Consider the following 20830-nt stretch of genomic DNA (forward strand, 5'->3'; position numbering starts at 1 on the left):
TCTTCTTCCTCTTCACCTTCGTGATTCAGATAAATAAACTTGTCAGAGTTGAAGCTTGTTGTGGCCAGCAGAAACGCTGCTGGATCCAGCAACGTCTTGAAATTCTTCTGATCTGCACATGCCATCTCCCCTCAGAAGGAGGGAGGAACTCTTCACTCCAACTCCCAGATCCACCAAAGTGGTAGGCCTTCTTGCTCTCGTCTATGTTCTTGCTTCGCCGACGGGCCAGCGATATTCTTTGCTTTCTTAGGTGACGTTCTCAGATCATTGAGCAGTTTTCTACTGTTTTGGTCAAGAGTACTTTGCTTATTTGGCACTTTTTAACTAATTCTCGGGAGAGTCAGATTTCCTCTTACTGACTCTACTGCATCACTTGTTCTCCCGTCAAATTCTTGAATGTGGCATTTTCAGTATGTGTTGGGGGGGGAAAAGTGCAAAGCTCCAAGGCAAAGTTTGTTTGTCAAAGGAAATGTTCCAGACGGCATTACGATCAAAAGACAGGTGTCTAAGAGCTTAGAGGTCTGGAGAATATCTCAGAAGGGGGCAGCTATTTAGAGACAAGAGCTGGTTAACCATAGATAAGGAGATGGTGGGCAGGGAAATCAGGAGTGGTGAAGCAGTAATGGGATTTGAAAACAATACATGACTATAGAGCCTTGGAATATGTTGGCACAGAAGCAGGCCCTTCAGCCCTTCCAGTCTGTGCTGAGCTGCTATTCTGCCTTGTTCCACTGAACTCCACCTGGTCTATATCTCTCCTAGCCATGTATCTGTCCAAATTTTTCTTAAATATCTAAATTGTGCCCACATTTGCCACTTCAGCTGGCAGCTCGTTCCACGTTTCGATGTAGGGTCTCAACCCTCAACATCAACATTCCATTTCCCTTCACAGATGCTTCCTGACCCGTTGAATTCCACCAGCGGCTCTTTGTAAGGTTCTGGCATCTGCAGTCTACCAGGTCTTTTGTTGCTTTAGGGAGTTAAGGGAACTGCTAACATCAACTGCACGTTTCTGGATGTGGATAAAACCTGACGTGATTTCAACTGCATTTTTTTGAAGGATAACACAATGATGGATTGTAGGTAGAACTGACACTTCAACTTCCCATCATGGATAAATTGAGCTGATTACCCCAGACAGACAAATCTTGAGTATCTTCAGGGGGAAATATGGTTTACACTTCTCTTTGTATTTCTCCTTGAGTACAGTTACTGATAAGTAGGTATTCTTCCTGGCCCACGGGGGGGGGGGGGGGGGGGGGGGGATGGAATCTCAAGGTTGTATGTGATATCACATTGAAAGGGGAACGTCGAGCTCAGTAGACACCAATCCACAGTGGATTGCCCCTTTCTGTGCACTGTCCGTATGATGTGTGTTTTGTGCAGTGCATCTTCAAGTGAAACCTCTCCCTTTCTGCCAACAGCCACCGAGTGCTAAAACACACGGCAATAATCTGCACAAGCCGTTCCCTTAGCGGGAGAGCCACTGCCTGCAGAAGTAATGCCCTCGAGGCCGAAGCAAAGAGTGACATTGATAACCTCCTCGTCTTTCTGGATGTGGCGAATGTTAATACAGTGAGTTGTTTAAACATACGCTGAAAGATTAAAATTGTGCGAAGCCAAGAAATCTGGTATTGCTGGTAGTTTTTTGTGGATACCAGAAAGGCTAATTTAAGAAGATAAACTACCTCTCAAAACAAGAATTGAAGCCCTATTTCCATTTCAAATGTTGCTTAGCATCCTAATAAGATTAACTTCAGGTTTCTCTACTTTGCTGTGGATTTTAAACAAGTTGTATACACCCTGATGAAAGGCTTTCATTGTTGTTTATTTGCAATCAGTGCTGGTTCCATGGATCAACGCATTGAAAAGCCAGACCTGTGCTGGGTCCTGTGTGAAGTGTTTGAATCTGCATTGCAAGAAATGTTTTTGAGAAGGCGAAATAAGCAGATAAAAGGGAAGGAAATAGAAAAGTTCCTTTGAAGGTTAATTGGTCACATGGGTGTAATTGGGCAGTGTGGGCCAGAATGGCCTGTTGCTGTGCTTTATCTAAAAACTCAAAACAAAATTAAAATGAACATTAATCACAGGATAAGATGAGCCTGGATGGTAAGAGGAAGCTTGTGGAAGAATAGACATTGGTATTGACCTTTGCCACAGCTTATACTACGTGTGCTGTATTTGTTGTGTAAAAACATTCAAGTGTTTTACTTTTAGTTATTACAATTTAATTAACGGACATGTGAGGACAAGAGAATGTGTTGTCACGAGGAGCAGGGAGTCCGGAGCTACTTCAATTTGTCCTTTTTTAAAACTTGTTTTTTTTTCCACGGTGCTTTGCTTTTACCAAGTGGTATTGGTTCCTTATCTTCTAAAATAGCAATAGAAAGATACTACTCCTTGCCCAAAATTCTTTGCAATGTCTACAAAAAAAATTGGCTGCAATCTTCTCGTACCACAAAACTGAGCTTTAAACGAATAGTTTCAAAACACAGGGTCCCTGTGTTTCTCCTGCAAATCCATTAAATTGGGTATTTGCAATCAAATTCTGGTTTTAAAAAATAATCATCAAATAATTGGATTTTAATGGTTTAATTCCTGGGAGAGACCATATGCCAAGCATGCAGCTTAATCTGGGCTGCAACATGTTGCATGGTCTTTGGATGTTCAGAACTTAATATACTCAAGAAAATGTGAAAATATCAGAGAACTCTTGAACTGATCCAGTTAAATTTCAATTTTTAAATTTGGACATACAGCACAGTAATAGACCATTTCAACCCATGAGCCTGTGCAGCCTAAATAGCCCAATGAACTTGCAACCCCCCGGTCCAGGAAAAGCCATGCAGACACAGGGAGGACGTACAAATTCCTTACGGACAGCATGGGATTTGAATTCTGGTCCCCATCGCTGGTGCTGTAAAGGTGTCGCACTAACTGCGACACCAACTGTACCACCTCAGTAGAGTGTTCTAAAGGGAGGGCGTGGTAGTTGAATGGGAGAAATTCATGAATCTAACCCCTCCACGGAGGCAAGAGAAAATATACCTCTGATTCCAAGAGGTGTGACAGTTGGCATTGATTTTTAAAACAATTTGGGTATTTCATTAATGTCGGGTCTTTGTCTTTCAGAGTGAAGCAGGTGTCAGGGAATTCCACCTCATCCAGGTGTCAAGTTGTAGTGAGCATTGGAAACTGCAGAAGTGTATAAATCCTGCTGAAGATAAAGGTTGCGATTTTGATTTATTGCTTCCCTTCTTGTTTTATTTGAATATAATCGTTATTTTTACAGTTTCTGGGTTCAGTTCTGATCTGCAATCTCTTTAGAGTTTGGTGTGAGGGTATATGTTTCCCCTGCTTTCTCTAATATGCCCCAGATGTTCAGGTTGGCAGGTTAATCAACCATTAAAGTTGCCCCTGTTCTGGGTTACTCTAGAACACTGCAACACAGAAACTGGTCCATCAGCCCATCTTGTCTCTGCCGAATTTATTCTGCCCCCTTCAACCGACCTGCACCCAGACCATAGTGCTCCAGTTGCTGGGAGTGCGAGGAGGGTAAATGGTGAGATGTATCCCAGGCTGCCATGAGAGAGAATGGGAGAGATGCTGGTACCCTGACAGACTTTGAAGTCTGGCAAAATGCAGAAGTCAATATTCAAAGAGGTAATAATGACTTGATTATAAAAAGTTGAATACATGAAACCCCTGCATTACGGCTGTTCAGATAATAGAAATTTGCAGGTACTGAATTCACTCATAGCTTTTTCCAGTCTGAAAACAATTTATTCCGAATGTTTTCTGTGTGATCCATGCTAACACACTTCCTCCAGAACCATTGGTTTTTAATTTATGCACCAGCTACTCATGTGGGCACCTTGTTGCACCACATCCACGGGTTCCCCTCTATCAATTCTCCTTGTTGTACACTCAAAAAATAAGCAGATTTGTCCATCGTAATTGGGCCTTTCATAAACCTCTGTCCAAGGTGTGACCCCTGTATTATGGAGTTGCAGTGCAAAACCTGTAACGTGCATGGCTGAACAAAAAAATACTATTTTTTTCTGAGAGACCAAATTTTATTTTCTATCAAAGAGGTGAAAAATAAGCAAGTAATTTGGGGATCTAGTGCATGCATCACAAAAAGCTGGGCCCAATTGGCAAATGACATTTTTGCTGTCACAAGATACTGTATAGGAGCAGAAGTAGGTCCATTGGCCCATTGTGTCTGCTCTGCCATTGTAATCATGAGCTGATCCATCCTCCCACTCAGTTCGATGTAAAAGGGTCTAAATGTAAAAACAGGAAGTTTGGTTGCTTCCTAGTTTTTATCAAAAGCTTGCACTTGTTTGCCGTTGTCTCAAATCTCTTTATTTTGCTTGGGTAAATTACAGAGTAAAATGAACTCTGACACAGCAAACAAATAACTTTATAAATTTCCAGATGCCAAGCTTAACAGCCGGGAGAGAGCAAAACTGTGTTTCACAGCAATGAGATGTCAACATTCAGAAGGTAAGTGCAAATACAGTCATTTTTCTGATATCTTGATGTGACTGCATTTGTAATCACGGAATTAAGGGGAAATCATGTCAATGTTTTCTCTTTCATAGCTACCTCGTGTACAGAAGGAAAGTATATATTTGCAGATATCGTTCTGGGAAAGGAGCAGGTGAGTAGGTTTATGTCTTTTCACTAAATGTTCCTGAAACTTTCAAGACGTTATGAGCAACAATTAAACATGAATTGATCATTCTGAGATGTACTGAAATGGTTATTAATTGTTGAGCTTATACCATTGTTATTTAAAATGTCCTGAATGCAGCTCAGAACATCACACAAACTTCCCTCCCTTCCAGACTCAATCTATCATACATCACACCCCAGACACACTCTCTTCTCACTCCTCCCCTCGGGGAGAAGGTTCAAAATCACTCACACGCCCACAGGCTTCAAGTCAGTTTCTTCCCGCACCAATAAGGCTGCTTACTGAACCCTACAACAGTGCTCTCATTCTGCCTTTGCTTGGTGCTAATTGATCTTTTCATGGTAATCCTATACTCTATAAATTGTAATCTTTGTATGGCTGGATATATGTTGGAGATAGCCTATTAGTCTGCTCGCAAAAGAGCCGTACTCACTGTACTTGATATTTTGTGGCAAACACAAAAACTTTTTTTTGGAAAATTTTATTTCTCATTTGCATCCAATACAAACATTAAGTCAATAAAGATAAATATCTTATAACAACATAATACAAAATGATACAAAAAAATGATCTATTTTCTCCCCACCCCCTCCCTCCTTCCCCCAAAGAAAGAAAAAGAGAAAGAAAGAAAAACACCTAAATCTATACATTTGTCATTATTGCCATAGTTGTTTTATTTTCTAACTATTAATTATTAACTTTTAACTGAGAGGAGTGGGTGACGTGCAGAATGTGGATGGGCTTTATTCACAAAATCCATATACGGTTCACAGATCTTATAAAAACTCCCGATCTGATTCCTTAAACTATAAGTAATTTTTTCGAATGGGAAACAGTTTTGCATTTCAATGTTCCATTTATCTATTGATACAAAATTCTCTATCTTCCACGTTATTGCTACACATTTTTTCACTGCCGCTATTGCTATATTCAAAAATTTTATTTGATGTTTATCCAACTCCAATTTCATATCTGCTTCATATATATTACCAAGCAAAATATTCTCAGATCTTGTTGTATTTTTTATCTTCATAATTTGTCCGAATAATATACTGAAATCTTTCCAAAATTCTTCCACTTTTGCACAGGACCAAACCAAATGTAAAAAAAAGTCCCTTTTACCTTTGAAACATTTGTCAAAATAATTGGAGTTAATTTATTTTATATGGAGAATAGTATAGTTGAGGTAGAAAATTGTATTGAACCATTTGATATCTGGCATTAATCGTTTTTGGAACACTCTCTTGACACAATCTGGGCCATATTTTTTCTTGAATTTGTATATTTAAATCTTTTTCCCACCTTCATTTAGATTTATATAAATCCTTTTTCCCCATACTATCTTGCAATTTTATACATACAGGTACACAATCCTTTATCCGGAATCCTTGGGGGACAGTGTGTTCCAAATTTTGGATTTTTCTGGATTTTGGAAATCCAGATTTAAGCCCACCCAAATTGTGCTGCCGTATCCACCCCCACCCACTTACAGTCACTCTGCCGTATTTCCCCCCCCCGCCCGCCCGACTCACACTGCCGGTCTAACGTATGGTGATAACGTACTTCCTTGTCTCGATTATCTTTATAATAGAAAAGCTTTTGATATTTGTCTATTTGTAACTATTTTAGTTTTTGGTTGCTTATATAATGTTCTTATTCAATTTATAAAGCATTTGGAATTCCAAATGTATTTCCTTTGGCTTGGCTTCGCGGTCGAAGATTTATGGAGGGGGTAAAAGTCCACGTCAGCTGCAGGCTCGTTTGTGGCTGACAAGTCCGATGCGGGACAGGCAGACACGGTTGCAGTGGCTGCAGGGGAAAAATGGTTGGTTAGGGTTGGGTGTTGGGTTTTTCCTCCTTTGCCTTTTGTCAGTGAGGTGGGCTCTGCGGTCTTCTTCAAAGGAGGTTGCTGCCCGCCAAACTGTGAGGCGCCAAGATGCACGGTTTGAGGCGATATCAGCCCACTGGCGGTGGTCAATGTGGCAGGCACCAAGAGATTTCTTTAGGCAGTCCTTGTACCTTTTCTTTGGTGCACCTCTGTCACGGTGGCCAGTGGAGAGCTCGCCATATAACACGATCTTGGGAAGGCGATGGTCCTCCATTCTGGAGACGTGACCCACCCAGCGCAGCTGGATCTTCAGCAACGTGGACTCGATGCTGTCGACCTCTGCCATCTCGAATACTTCGACGTTAGGGATGAAAGCGCTCCAATGGATGTTGAGGATGGAGCGGAGACAACGCTGGTGGAAGCGTTCTAGGAGCCGTAGGTGATGCCGGTAGAGGACCCATGATTCGGAGCCGAACAGGAGTGTGGGTATGACAACGGCTCTGTATACGCTTATCTTTGTGAGGTTTTTCAGTTGGTTGTTTTTCCAGACTCTTTTGTGTAGTCTTCCAAAGGCGCTATTTGCCTTGGCGAGTCTGTTGTCTATCTCGTTGTCGATCCTTGCATCTGATGATATGGTGCAGCCAAGATAGGTAAACTGGTTGACCGTTTTGAGTTTTGTGTGCCCGATGGAGATGTGGGGGGGCTGGTAGTCATGGTGGGGAGCTGGCTGATGGAGGACCTCAGTTTTCTTCAGGCTGACTTCCAGGCCAAACACTTTGGCAGTTTCCGCAAAGCAGGACGTCAAGCGCTGAAGAGCTGGCTCTGAATGGGCAACTAAAGCGGCATCGTCTGCAAAGAGTAGTTCACGGACAAGTTTCTCTTGTGTCTTGGTGTGAGCTTGCAGGCGCCTCAGATTGAAGAGACTGCCATCCGTGCGGTACCGGATGTAAACAGCGTCTTCGTTGTTGGGGTCTTTCATGGCTTGGTTCAGCATCATGCTGAAGAAGATTGAAAAGAGGGTTGGTGCGAGAACACAGCCTTGCTTCACGCCATTGTTAATGGAGAAGGGTTCAGAGAGCTCATTGCTCTATCTGACCCGACCTTGTTGGTTTTCGTGCAGTTGGATAATCATGTTGAGGAACTTTGGGGGACATCCGATGCGCTCTAGTATTTGCCAAAGCCCTTTCCTGCTCACAGTGTCGAAGGCTTTGGTGAGGTCAACAAAGGTGATGTAGAGTCCTTTGTTTTGTTCTCTGCACTTTTCTTGGAGCTGTCTGAGGGCAAAGACCATGTCAGTAGTTCCTCTGTTTGCGCGAAAGCCGCACTGTGATTCTGGGAGAATATTCTTGGCGACACTAGGTATTATTCTATTTAGTAGAATCCTAGCGAAGATTTTGCCTGCAATGGAGAGCAGCGTGATTCCCCTGTAGTTTGAGCAATCTGATTTCTCACCTTTGTTTTTGTACAGGGTGATGATGGTGGCATCAGGAAGGTCCTGAGGTAGTTTTCCTTGGTCCCAACAAAGCTTGAAAAACTCATGCAGTTTGGCATGCAGAGTTTTGCCGCCAGCCTTCCAGACCTCTGGGGGGATTCCATCCATACCTGCAGCTTTGCCACTTTTCAGTTGTTCGATTGCCTTATATGTTCTACACCGACCTGCGCAACCTCATCCGACGCACCCCTACAGCCGACAAGGTTGTCATCCTTGGCGACTTCAACGCTTGCGTCGGCAAAGACTCAGAAACCTGGCCTGGAATCCTGGGCAAGCATGGCGTCGGCAAGTGCAACGACAATGGGCGCCTCCTGTTGGAGCTCTGCGCAGAACAGCGACTTGTCATTACAAACACCCTTTTTCAGCAGAGGGACAGCCTTAAGACCACCTGGATGCATCCCCGATCCAAACACTGGCACCTCCTGGACTACATCCTGGTGCGAGAAAGTGACAAATGAGATGTGCTCCACACCAGGGTCATGCCCAGCGCGGAATGCCACACTGACCACCGGCTGGTTCGCTGCAAGCTCAACCTTCACTTCAAGCCAAAGCCCAGGAACAATAAAGCCCCCAGAAAGAGGTTCAATGTTGGAAACCTGCAGTCAGACGAAGCGAGAGGAAACTTCCAGGCAAACCTCAAAGCAAAGCTCGACGATGCAACCCGCCTCACGGACCCGTCCCCTGAAACCCTCTGGGATCAGTTGAAGACTACCATACTGCAATCCACTGAAGAGGTACTGGGCTTCTTCTCCAGGAAAAACAAGGACTGGTTTGACGAAAACAGCCAGGAAATCCAGGAGCTGCTGGCAAAGAAGCGAGCTGCCCACCAGGCTCACCTTACAAAGCCGTCCTGTCCAGAGAAGAAACAAGCCTTACGTCGCGCATGCAGCCATCTTCAGTGCAAACTCCGGGAGATCCAAAATGAGTGGTGGACTAGCCTCGCCAAACGAACCCAGCTCAGCGCGGACATTGGCGACTTCAGGGGTTTCTACGAGGCTCTAAAGGCTGTGTACGGCCCCTCACCCCAAGTCCAAAGCCCGCTGCGCAGCTCAGACGGCAAAGTCCTCCTCAGCGACAAGATCTCCATCCTCAACCGATGGTCAGAACACTTCCAATCTCTTTTCAGTGCCAACCGCTCAGTCCAAGATTCCGCCCTGCTCCAGCTCCCTCAACAGCCCCTAAGGCTAGAGCTGGATGAGGCCCTCACCCTGGATGAGACAAATGTATTTATACTGAAAATAAAAAGCCCTATTCTAATCTATCAAATGTTTTTTCTGGATCTAATGGAACCACAACTGCTGGCTTCGTTTCTTTCTGTTCTACACTTACTAAATTCATAAATTTAAATATATTGCCTACAGATCATCTATTTTTAATAAAACCTGACTGATCTCTATTTATTAATTTTAGTAAATATTTAGCTAATTGATTAGCTACTAACTTAGATACAATTTTATAATCTGTATTCAATAATGATTATAGGTATACAAGAAGAAGGTTGTAAAATATCTTTTCCTTTTTTTGGAATAACTTATTAATGCTGTTTTAAAAGATTCTGGCAAGTCATGTACCTCTTTCATTTTATCCAATACACCCATTAATACAGGAATTAATAATTCCTTAAATTCTTTGTAAAATTCTGGTGGGTTTTGCAATGAGATCAAAATCTCATAAACCTCTCTCTCAGAAAAAGAATTAGTTAACTCTAATTTTTCATCTGTATTTAACATAGGTAATTTAACTTGTAAATATTCCTTTTTTTTCATCTTTCAAAGATTCTGATTGATTTAAATTTTCATAAAAATTCTTAAAATTATCATTTATTTCCTGCATCTTGTAAGTGACTTGATCATTTCCTTTCTTCACTGCACTTATTGTTCTGGAAACTTGCTCAGCTTTTAACTGCCATGCTAAAACTTTCAGCTCTTTCACCTAATTCATAATACTTCTGTAACGTTCTCATTAAATCCCTTTCTACCCTATCAGTTTGTATTGTATTAAGTCTCAATTTTCTTGATTTCAATAAGATTTTTTCTCATCATTTTTCTGCATATGCAATTCCTTCTCTAATTTCAATATTTCTTTTTCCAACTGGTCTACCTTGTTTATATGTTCTGTCTTTATTTTAAAATTACAACTTATTATTTGACCTCTTAAATATCCCTTCATAGTGTCCCATATTATAAACTTATTTGTTACTGAATTGCCATTGATTTCTAGAAAAAAAATTATTTTCTGTCTCATAAAATCACAAAAATCCTTCCTCTTTAATAATTTTGCATTAAATCTCCATCTTTAACCTACATTTTGTTCTTCCAATGAAATTGAGAGAATTAGGGGTGAATGATCAGATAGAACTTGTGCTTGATATTCAATCTTTTGAATTCTGGATTGAAACTATGCAGAGACCATAAACGTGTATCCGACCACTACAAAGAAATACACACACACACACACACACACACACACACACACACACACACCACACACCACACACACACACACACACACACACCACACACACACACACACACACACACACACACACACAGTTTTTATAATTTTATCACCTGATCTAATTTTGAATCAAATGTGAAATTAAAATCCCCTCCTAATAAAATTTTTTGTTTAGCATTTGATAATTGCATCAATATATCTTGTATGAATTTTCCATCATCTACATTAGCCACATACACATTCATTAAAGTCCAATATTCTGAATAAATTTGACAGTCAACCATTACATACCTTTCTGCTAAATCTATAGTGTGTCTAATACTTTCACTGGTAAATTTTTATGTTTTAATATTGTTGCATCCCTAGCTTTTGAATTAAATGAAGATACCAATACCATTCCAACCCAATCCAATTTAATTTTTCATGCTCTTTTTCTGTCAAATGTGTTTCTTGTAAAAAAGCAATATCCACTTTTGGTTTTTTTTTTAATAATTAATAATTGTTTCCATTTTATTGGGTTCTGTATTCCATTAATATTAAAACTAATAAATTTCAATATTCCCACCATCAGTTACCCTTATTAAATCTTTTAACCATCCATCCTTCTCCACTCCTCCCATTCTCACAATGTTAACAACTTACTTCATAATGGTCTTGATTAATTTAGGTGTATAAGGAAAAAGGGAAAAAAGAAAACAGAATAAAGGCGCACAAAGTTGGTATAGCATCTTTAAAGCCCTGATCTATTCGGGTTGTAGTCAAAAACATACCAGCACTCATGACTCCACAGCACTTAGCTCCATACTCCTGAATAACTCACTCGAAATGCAATACAGTCTCTTGTTGTGATATATCTATACATAAATACATAAACTTATTTGGCTGATTTGACAGGCCAGGTCAGTTCAAGATATTTTAAATGTAGACATACAACATGGTAACAGGCCCTTCCAACCCACGAGCCCGTGCAGCCCAACTACCCCGATTAACCTACAGCCGTGTACATTTTTGAAGGGTGGGAGGAAACTGGACACCCAGAAGTAATCCTTGCAGACATAGGAAGAATGTTCAACCGTACAGACAGCGCCGGATTCCAACCCGATTCACTGGCGCTGTAACAATGTTGCGCTAACTGGTGCGCTAACTGTGACCTCATCAACAATGTGATCTTTCATTTTTTCAGTCTTGTCCCAAATGTATGAATTAAGAGCAGGAGTGTGCCCAGCCGTTTAATCAGATCAGGTTTCTTCCTGCGCCCAACACAGCATTCCAGTGCCCTTTTAACCTCCCCTGCTCATCAAGTATCGATCTACCTTTGCCTCAAGTATTCCAAGACTTTCAATGGCTTGTTGGCAAGTCCCAAGATTCACAAACATCTGAAATGAAGTTTCACCTCATCTATCTTAAATAGGTGATGACATTTTTGAACAGTGACCTCTGTCTAGTTGCACATGAGTAAACATCCTTTCCACACCAACCTTCCCAAACCCGTGTATATCATGGCTAATGTGACTTATGGTGTGAAAAATAAAAAATTTAAAAAAATAATAAAAAAAAATAAAAAATATAAAAAAAAACCTTCCCAAACCCTACGCAACCTTATTTAGTTTTCCTCCTCTTATAAATGCTGGTGGACTCGAGCCTAACCTGTCCTGATTGTTCTCAAAACACAATCTTAGATCTTAGTTTGGCAAATATCTGCTGAAATGCTTGAATGAATTCAAACTCTTCCTTAGTAAGGAAACCAAAACCATACTCAAGATATGGTCTGACCAAAAATATCAGTGGATTGGACCTTGAAGAGCAAAGATGCTTGTGCTTTCTCACAGTGTCAAGATTTTCTTGCGTCCTCCTTGAATTTAGCATTGTGGCCTCAAATTCGGTGCTCTCAAAGGCCAGAATATATCAAAGTTCATATTACTGATCAATATGGTTTTATTCAGCAAAATGTTCTGAGGTTCTAGGTTGTGTAGCAAATGGCTGAATGAGGAATGATGCTGTGTTAATAAGATTGATGTACCTGCACTTCAGGGATGATGCTGCCATGGAGTCATAGAATCGTTCAACATGGAAACAGGCCATTTGGCCCACAGTCTGCCGTGACCAGTGGGCACCCTTTCGTACTAGTTCCTATCCCCCCAGTGTGCTCTCTGGCAGGATTCCATGTCATTGTTCTCGATGGTGTAGAGTTTTACCTGTAATGTACTGGGCTGAATCCAACAACGTTTGGAGTATTTTTCATTCAGAGGTATTAGTTCCCCTATACCAGGCCGTGATGCAGCTGGTCAGCACACTTTCCACCACACATCCGTAGAAGCTTGCCAACATTTTTGACGACATACCGATCCTCCGCAAACTGCTGAGGACGTAGAGGCGTCGCCATGCTTTCTTCATGATGACATTAATAAAATCGCATGAGATTAATCTCAGAAGCTAAGCAGGCTCAGGATTGGCCAGTACTTGGAGGGGAGACCGCTTAGGAACACCAGGGGTTGTGCATTGCTGAGAGAGGCACTGGATTAAGTGGTGACTCTCTGTCTGCCATACGGTAGACAAAAGTTAAAGAATTTCATGTATCTTACCTTCTAAATGACAATAATGGGACCTTTACTTTTATATCATGGGTCCAGGACAGATTCCCCGAGATAGTAACACCCAGGAATTTAAAGTTATTCATCAACTTCTGATCTCTCTTCCCCCCCACCCCTGTGATCACTGGATTGTTCGTTTACCTCTGGTTTTCCCTTCCTAAAGTCCACAATCTGCTCCTTGGTCTTGGAGACATTGAATGAGAGGTTGTTGTCAATACAGGTAACTCCCCGAAATACGTCCATGTTCCGTTCTGGATGACCAATCATATGTCGGAATGGACGTATGTCAGAATTGCCCTACCTGTGATACTGAAGAGTAAAATGATCGATTTCAAGAGTAAAATGATCGATTTCCTTCTGTTCTCCTTCTCTAAATCTTTCTCGTTCTCTGTGGTGCTATGGTCCCTTACCACCCCGCGGACTCTACTGACTTCTAACATCTGTCTGACTGTCAGAATATTGAGCAACAGAATCAGAAAAAAAAGGGGACATAAGGGGTTAAAGTGCAGTGAAATATCTCAACGTGCCGACCACCAAGGACAGCTCTCACGAGAGGTTGGCCACCTCTGAATCAGGTCCATTGCCTGCGCTCTCTCTTGGAGGTGAAGTTGCCGATTTTGTCATTGGAGCAGCGGGGGAGGGAGGGGCATTTCGCTCGTCATCTGAACACGCCGAGGAAGGACGACCAGCACTCAGTGGGAAGCGAGCCGCTGGCCTGAGGATACCACCAGAAGCTTGGGTCACATTTGCAGATCTCAAACATCAAGAGTGAGCAGAGATAGGAGGAGGGGAGGGGAAGAGGTGGAGGGAAACAAGTGGAAATTGACCAGGGCATACTGTGCTCGGGCACTGAGCTTCAGATACACGTCTGCAGCGGCAAGTGGCTATCGAAGAACAGTCACTGGAGAAATGAACGGCAGATGTTTGCAAAAAGCTGCAAGTTGAACAGTGGGTGACAATCTTTGCAGAAGAGAGATGGGATCCATCTGATCATCATCGGGGGAGGGGGATTTTCAGTTGTATGTGAGGATGGACATAAGCTGCATAAGGCGTAAATCGAGGAGTACCCGTATACCATTTCAATCTCCCTTCTGCATGCTGTCTTATCACCCGCTTTTATACAGCCTGTCACCAAAACTGGTGTCGTACTGAGCCACACAGTCATAGGTATCAAAGATAATCTGCCACAGTGCAGGCCCTTCTGCCCTCAATGTTGTGCTGACCCATATATTCCTAAACCCTCCTACCCCGTAACCCTCTTTTTCTTTCATCCACGTGCCTGTCTAAGAGCCTCTTAAATTTGGCGACTGTGCTTCTGGACCGGGGTGGCCAAACTGCGGCTCACCAGCCATGTGGCTCTTTGACATCTAATGTGCAGCTCACAGAAATATGTTGTCTGAGACAGGAATGGTACAAGCTGGTGCTCACAATGGTAGTGTTAGTGGGCGTGGCTTGCAATAAGATGTCTTGGGACCCTCAAACATCTGAAGTATGTGACTCTTGTGTGTTAAAGCAAGTTTGGCCACCCCTGCACTAGACATTTCTGACATGGGAAACATCTTTACTTCCATCCTACTCCCTTAAGATCTTGTTTTCTATACAATCATCCTTTATTCTAAATTCCCAGGATTACAACCAGTTCCTGCATTTAACTCCATAAAGAGATACTTTCTAATCTCACATGGTGCACATTGGAGCAAGAACAACCTTTGTCTTGAAGTCCAGTTGCTCAACCGCTTCATATTCTCATTGACAATTTGTGTAAGGGGTGTTATGCTCTTCTGTGCCAGGCATGGTATTTCCTTAGCTTTTGCAGTTTGCCTGCTGGGTGTCAGGACGTCTGTGACTTGGTAAGATTTGTGTACTGCAATGGCACCGAGAGTTACTTGTATCTTGTTTTGCAGATAATCAGCTCCACCACTCCTTGTGCAGACTTCTTCTTTCAAAGTTGCTGCCACAAGGCTGCAATGCAGACAACCATGGGAGCTGGAAAACAAAAGGCTGGCGATGTCACCAAATTAGTGCAGAAGTGTAACGAGGTGGATCTGAACATCATAGTATTATGGAAGGTCAGTATCCTTAGCGTTAATGCTGAACATCAAAATATATTATGACTTCGAGGAGGAAATTCCACATTTTTAGATCACGTTCTAAAATGAAGCAGTGACTTTGTAAATGTTTCATATCCTGCTACTTAGTAAAAGCATAATTGAAGGTTGAGGCATATAATAAAAATAAGAGTTTGGGTGGCACGGTTAAAACGATGCTATTAGAGCGCCAGTGATCCGGGTTCAAATCCAGCACAGTCGGTAAGGAGCTTGTGTGCTCTTCCTGTGTCTGCATGGATTTCCTCCAAGTGCTCTGGTTTCCTCCCACCATTCAAAGGTTTGTAGGTTAATTGGTGTATTTGGGGGGCATGGGCTCATTGGAGGGGCCTGTTACCGTGCTCTACGTTTAAAATTTTGAATGACTTCAGTTCTGGTAATTCCCTTAAAGTTGATTCCTTAATATGTCCACAGCTTTCCCGTGACATATAAATCCATTGTATTTGGGTAATTTGATCAACATCTTCACTAAAAACTAACTGGTGAGAGGCAATAAGGAAGCAGCGAGAGGCAGGATGAACTCTTTGGGTCAGGTGGAAAGAAATGGACAGTCAGTGTTTTATTTTGGGACATGATCATTGAAACTTCTGTGGGGAATGATGTGAAATTAGGCAGAACATGCAAAACACTTAATGCTTCCAGTCAAATGTCCTTTCGTGAGAGCTTGTTGATTAATGGTTTGTTGTAGAAATGTTACATCAACTTTCTTTCCATTACCCTAATCAAATGTGACAACTCATGATCCCTCGTCCTGACTCATCATTCCTTTGGAAGCTTTTTTGATCCTCTTGTTATTTACAGCAGCTCCCTGCGTCTGTGGGTTTCTTCCCACTGTTCAAAACCTACCAGGGGGTTGTAGGTTAAATAGAGCTTGGGCTCGTGGGCCGAAGGGCATGTTACCTTGCTGTACATCTAAATTTAAAACTGTAAAACAAAAGCAGTGATTACACTTTAAAATAATGCATGAATGGTCCATGGCAGAAGCTGTACGAGACTTTACTGTTGGACAAGGCAAAGACTTGATTTGAATCAAATACTCCTTTTTTCCCTCAAAAAATATATTTACCAGTGTGAAATGTAGATAGGCATTTAATGGTAGCAATGGAGCTGCAGTGTTGAGTCTCTTTCATGCACCACCATGACGAGAACTTGGAATAGTAAGATGGATTTGTGACCCTTGCCCAAACGTGCTAGCAGATGTCAACCCACCCATCTCTGTGCTTGAGCGTAGGCTTCATGATCCATTCGGTATCAGGGTTGCAGCGAATTGTGGGATGGGTCAACGAGGATAACCTCAAAGAATTTGTATGTGGCATCTTCACCAACCCAATAGGAGGCAAGAACTCTCGGTGCTCCAAAGTAATGACCAGCTTGTTGCTCAGCTATGGGCAAACTTAAGCTGGTTGACACCATGATGCACTGGTTTACCATAGGTTGCACCTTTGGGAACAGACCACTTTGGCAAATTCGCACCCTATAAATAACGTAGCCTTGCTTCGCCTTGCAGCCCAGCCTTCGTGCCTTTCTGAGCCATGTGGGCGAGGGAACCCGGTGCAGCGCTGAAAGTTGGCGGTATTGCCAGTAGCAGACCTGCAGCAGGAACATCATCTTATCCAACTGCTTCTTCCTCCATAGTTCCTGCCTCTACTTAGAAGTCCCCATCCTTTATGATGAGACCACAACCAGAAGAGCGGAATCAAATATTCCTGATGCATGTTAGATAATATAGATGTGTAAACGTGCAAGTAGTGTGGTTGTGCAATGGCTGAGATTGAGTCGAGTCCGTTTTCTCGTTACAGGCTTACGTTGTAGAAGACAACAAGCAGCTTATCTTAGAAGGTCAACTTCATGTTGCTCTCCGGTCAATTGGGAAAGAGGCCTGTTCTTTACCTCAAGTACAGGTAATCCCTTTGCTTTGAGGGTTTTTACTATCCACATCAGTTTTATTGCACTGGACCAATGATCCTGGCACTTGGGCTGGCGATCCCGAAACATGCGTTCAAATCTGGGCAATTTAAAATTAATCACATATGAAATAAAATACTCACGTCACTATTTTCAAACTACGCTTTAGTTGAATGCTGATAAAACCAGCTCATCTCCAAGTGGTGGTTGGATGGCTCCTTGAATCACTGGCCCCTGTGGTTCAGTTCAAGGTCATTGCTATGTGTTCCGAGGTACAGTGGAAAAGTTTGTTTGGTGTGATATCCAGGTTCAGCAACCCACTGCAGCCTTACACCGAGATCAGTTGTGGGGCAAGGGCAGTATAATTCTGCTTGTGTGAGGTTGGAGAAGGTAGTAATGAAGCGACGATTATGTCACATTAGGAACAGGATGGTCCTGAGTATAAAGACTGGGTAGTTACCAGGACTATGTAAAGGTGAGGGAAGGGTGCCACAAATAGGCAAGTCCCAGGAGATGTAGTAATCAGACAATACCCTATTTTGCTGACGAGAAGTTACAAATAATACACAAAACAAAGGGATAGAATGATTAAACAAGAAAAACTGCAAGCACTCTAATTGTAGTTTGTACAAAAATGCTGGAGAAACTCAGCTGATCACGCAGCATCCTTTATGTAGCAAAGATAAAGATTCTGGCAGGACTGGACAGAATGGATGCGGAAGGGATGTTTCCGATGGTGGGGTAGTCCAGAACCCGGGGCTATGGTTCGAGGATAATAGGCAAACCATTTAGAACCGAGGTGAGAAGGAATTTCTTTACCCAGAGGGTGGTGAATCTGTGGAATTCATTGCCACAGAGAGCAGTAGAGGCAGGTTCATTGAATATATTTTAAGAGGGAATTAAATCTATTTCTTCAGTATAAGGGAATTAGGGGTTACGGAGAGAAGGCGGGGACGGGGTACTGAACTTTTAAGATCAGCCATGATCACATTGAATGGCGGAGCAGGCTCGAAGGGCCGAATGACCTACTCCTGCTCCTATCTTCTATGTTTCTATGTTTAAGATTTCTTGGATTTTGAAACAACCCAAGCAGATTAGAAAATTGTATAGATAAATTTGTATAGGTAAATTTGTATAAATAAATTATTTAGGTAAATTTGTATAGGTAAACTGTATAGGTAAATTTATATAGGTAAATTGTATAGATTAATTTGTATAGGTAAATGGTGTAGGTAAATTTGTATAGGTAAGTTGTATAGGCAAATTTGTATAGGTAAAATTGCTTCCAAAAAAAAGGAGGGAGTCGATGAACAGGCAACCTGACCATATTCGCTTAACTGAGAAGTTGTAACAGGACACACACAAAGACCAAATATATACATTAAGCATAGCTAAAGGATCAATTACAAATGTGCCTGATGCAGCAATCGCGCAATGTTTTAGTCTCTTTACTTAAGGAGAGCCATTCTTGCTTAAGAAGGAGATTTTGAAAAGATTCACCAGGCTGAGGAGAAATGGGATGGGGGGGTGAGTAGAGTTGAGATTGAATGAAATAGCTATGATCTTACTAAATTGGGTCTCGGCTCAAGGAGCGATGTAGCCTCTTTGTTTTACATTTTTGCCATTGTGTTCAAGTGCTCAATTTACTGTACAATGGGAATAATAATTGCATGCGGATTGTCTCGAGTGAAAGATGGCTAAATAGTAGCACAGGGCAACTCATAATGCTGATGCTTCAGATCTCCAGTGGCCCGAGATCAATCCTGATCTCCGTGTGGAGTTTGCACGATCTCCTTGTGGCCACATGGATTTCCTCCAGGTACTGTGGTTTCCTCATGCATCCCAAGACATGCAGGTTGGGAGGTTAATTAGCCCCTGATGTGTACAAACGAGGGTAAGCTGAGCAAGACACATTGTGACCATAGTTTATGAGGCTCAACTCCATTACAGTTCAAACCGCTTAAACCCTGTCCTGCATCACCCATTGGCTGCATCCTGCACATGACCCTGAAGTTGCTTCAGCTCTCGATGCGCAGGCATGTTTGGACTCCTGAATGTAGCCCCCAGTAAGCCACCAGTGGCGACAGGCCCCACACAGGGATGAGGTCGCGACGTTTACAGGAATGTGGGAAGAATAAAGTAGGATTCGTGGTTAAAAAAAATAACAATCATGCAAAAATATTGGGGCAAACAGGCATGTGATGGTTGGAGTAAACTGAGTGGCCTCAATGGTATTGGTGGTGTATCACAACAAGTACAGTTAAATATGTTCTATGACAGATTGGTTGGCAGATGATCTTACCAGCACAAATTTAATGTCAAGTATATTTTGCAAAATGTATTCACTTTTCATTCCTTCAGTCAAGTGGGGAAATGCACAGCAAAACATGTTCATTTACATCTGAAAAGTGAAACGTCTATGATTCCATTCTTGAGACGTTGTCGAGGATGTGCAGAACATGGCTTTTTTTTTAATTCTTGCACTTTCCAGGAAGCGCAGGAAATGGTTCTGTTAAAATTTGTCCGACCAGAACTGCCACAGCTGTCTGCAAGACCAAGTCTGGAACAGCTTTCACATCTCATCAAGACTAGCCTTCATTACCCTGAATACTACGACCATTCATTTCATCAAAAGAGGTTTGTAAATTCCTGAGATTGAATTGGAAGTTAGGTAGGTAAAAGGCATCCAAGCATCATTCTGGGACAACGTTGGACTAGTATTTAGTTATGCTAAGTGTTTAAGGTGGACCTGAACCCACGACATTCTGGTCTGGGCAAGAGGACACTTACTAAGACACGATTGCTACAGTGGTCCTTCTGCAAATTAGTTAAATCTGGGGGGTCAGAGTAAGCCTTCTGATCGTTTGAGGAGTGAGTGGTGGAGAGGTCAAGCTGGGAGTGTTAAATGTGCGTGTGGAAACTGATGCAGTGCATTAGAATGACATTGCCAGTGAACTGTGTAGATAAGGAAGGTTGAGGGGAGATAGGCAGGGGATGATTTCAGGAATGGTGTGATCTTTTCATTCTTCTTGAACAAGGAGCCCATATGCTCTTTCCCTTCTGCTTGGTACTTGTATTCCTTTATAAGAAAGCCCTTAATTAAAATCAATTGTTTCAATTCCATATTGAAACTTATAACATTCCAGTCTGCAATTTATTTGGGGATGAATGAATTGAACAAAAGGGAGGTGCTCAGCATTGTTTAAAATACGAATTGAAAGCAAAGGCTAAAAACGTAAAAATAGAGGAGAGTTTGAGCTGAAAAACAAGCTGGTGTTTTAAAATATGAGTGGGGGTTTTACTAAAGATAGATAGCGCAAAGACCCCGAGAGTTTTTGCAATTTACGTGGTCATTGGTGAACTGAGAGGTGTGGCAGAGTTTTGCTTCGAGGTTGATGCTGAAACAGATATCCTCCACAGAAATGACATGTTCTCCTCGCTGTAGATATACAGGTAGAAACAAAATTCCTGTCCTCATGCAACTTTCAACTCTTCATCAGCTCTGATTAAATCTAGCTTTGTTTTAGACAGAATGGCGCACCTTAACTCTTTTTGTGGTTTTTCCTGTTCTGCAGTTTGTGTTTAGTCCCCGTCACCCTTGTTCTTTTCAACTGCTGTCAGATTGAAGTGGACATTATCGTTGACCTGAGGCACAAGTCCACAAGGTAAGGCCGCGTGCGCTCTGCTTCCAGCTGCAAACAGATTTATTTGAGCAAGAGTAATTTGATCATGCTTTTTCTGCTTGGTGCA

At 42.1% G+C, this 20830-nt stretch overlaps 1 protein-coding gene, 1 long non-coding RNA gene and 1 pseudogene across 5 annotated transcripts in view; 1 reads left to right on the forward strand and 2 right to left on the reverse strand.

The window, feature by feature from the left end:
• trappc8 (trafficking protein particle complex subunit 8) overlaps positions 1 to 20830 on the forward strand; it is a 206965-nt gene that overhangs the window by 179152 nt on the left and 6983 nt on the right. For all 4 annotated transcript variants that reach the window (XM_069922556.1, XM_069922557.1, XM_069922558.1 and 1 more), the window contains 8 exons: positions 1425 to 1575; positions 3133 to 3229; positions 4441 to 4509; positions 4608 to 4666; positions 14975 to 15139; positions 16975 to 17076; positions 19572 to 19717; positions 20656 to 20745. In XM_069922556.1, coding sequence (XP_069778657.1) covers positions 1425 to 1575; positions 3133 to 3229; positions 4441 to 4509; positions 4608 to 4666; positions 14975 to 15139; positions 16975 to 17076; positions 19572 to 19717; positions 20656 to 20745 — 879 coding nt within the window. The remainder of the gene's footprint in view (positions 1 to 1424; positions 1576 to 3132; positions 3230 to 4440; positions 4510 to 4607; positions 4667 to 14974; positions 15140 to 16974; positions 17077 to 19571; positions 19718 to 20655; positions 20746 to 20830) is intronic.
• On the reverse strand, positions 16302 to 16837 carry LOC138752238 (large ribosomal subunit protein eL15-like; annotated as a pseudogene).
• The window catches only part of LOC138755845 (uncharacterized), a 49274-nt gene continuing 48673 nt past the window's right edge, over positions 20230 to 20830 (reverse strand). Inside the window, exon 3 of the long non-coding RNA XR_011352588.1 lies at positions 20230 to 20772. This is a non-coding gene — a long non-coding RNA (uncharacterized lncRNA). The remainder of the gene's footprint in view (positions 20773 to 20830) is intronic.

This window comes from Narcine bancroftii, chromosome 2 (assembly GCF_036971445.1).
Source record: "Narcine bancroftii isolate sNarBan1 chromosome 2, sNarBan1.hap1, whole genome shotgun sequence".
NCBI classification, from domain to species: Eukaryota; Metazoa; Chordata; class Chondrichthyes; order Torpediniformes; family Narcinidae; genus Narcine; species Narcine bancroftii.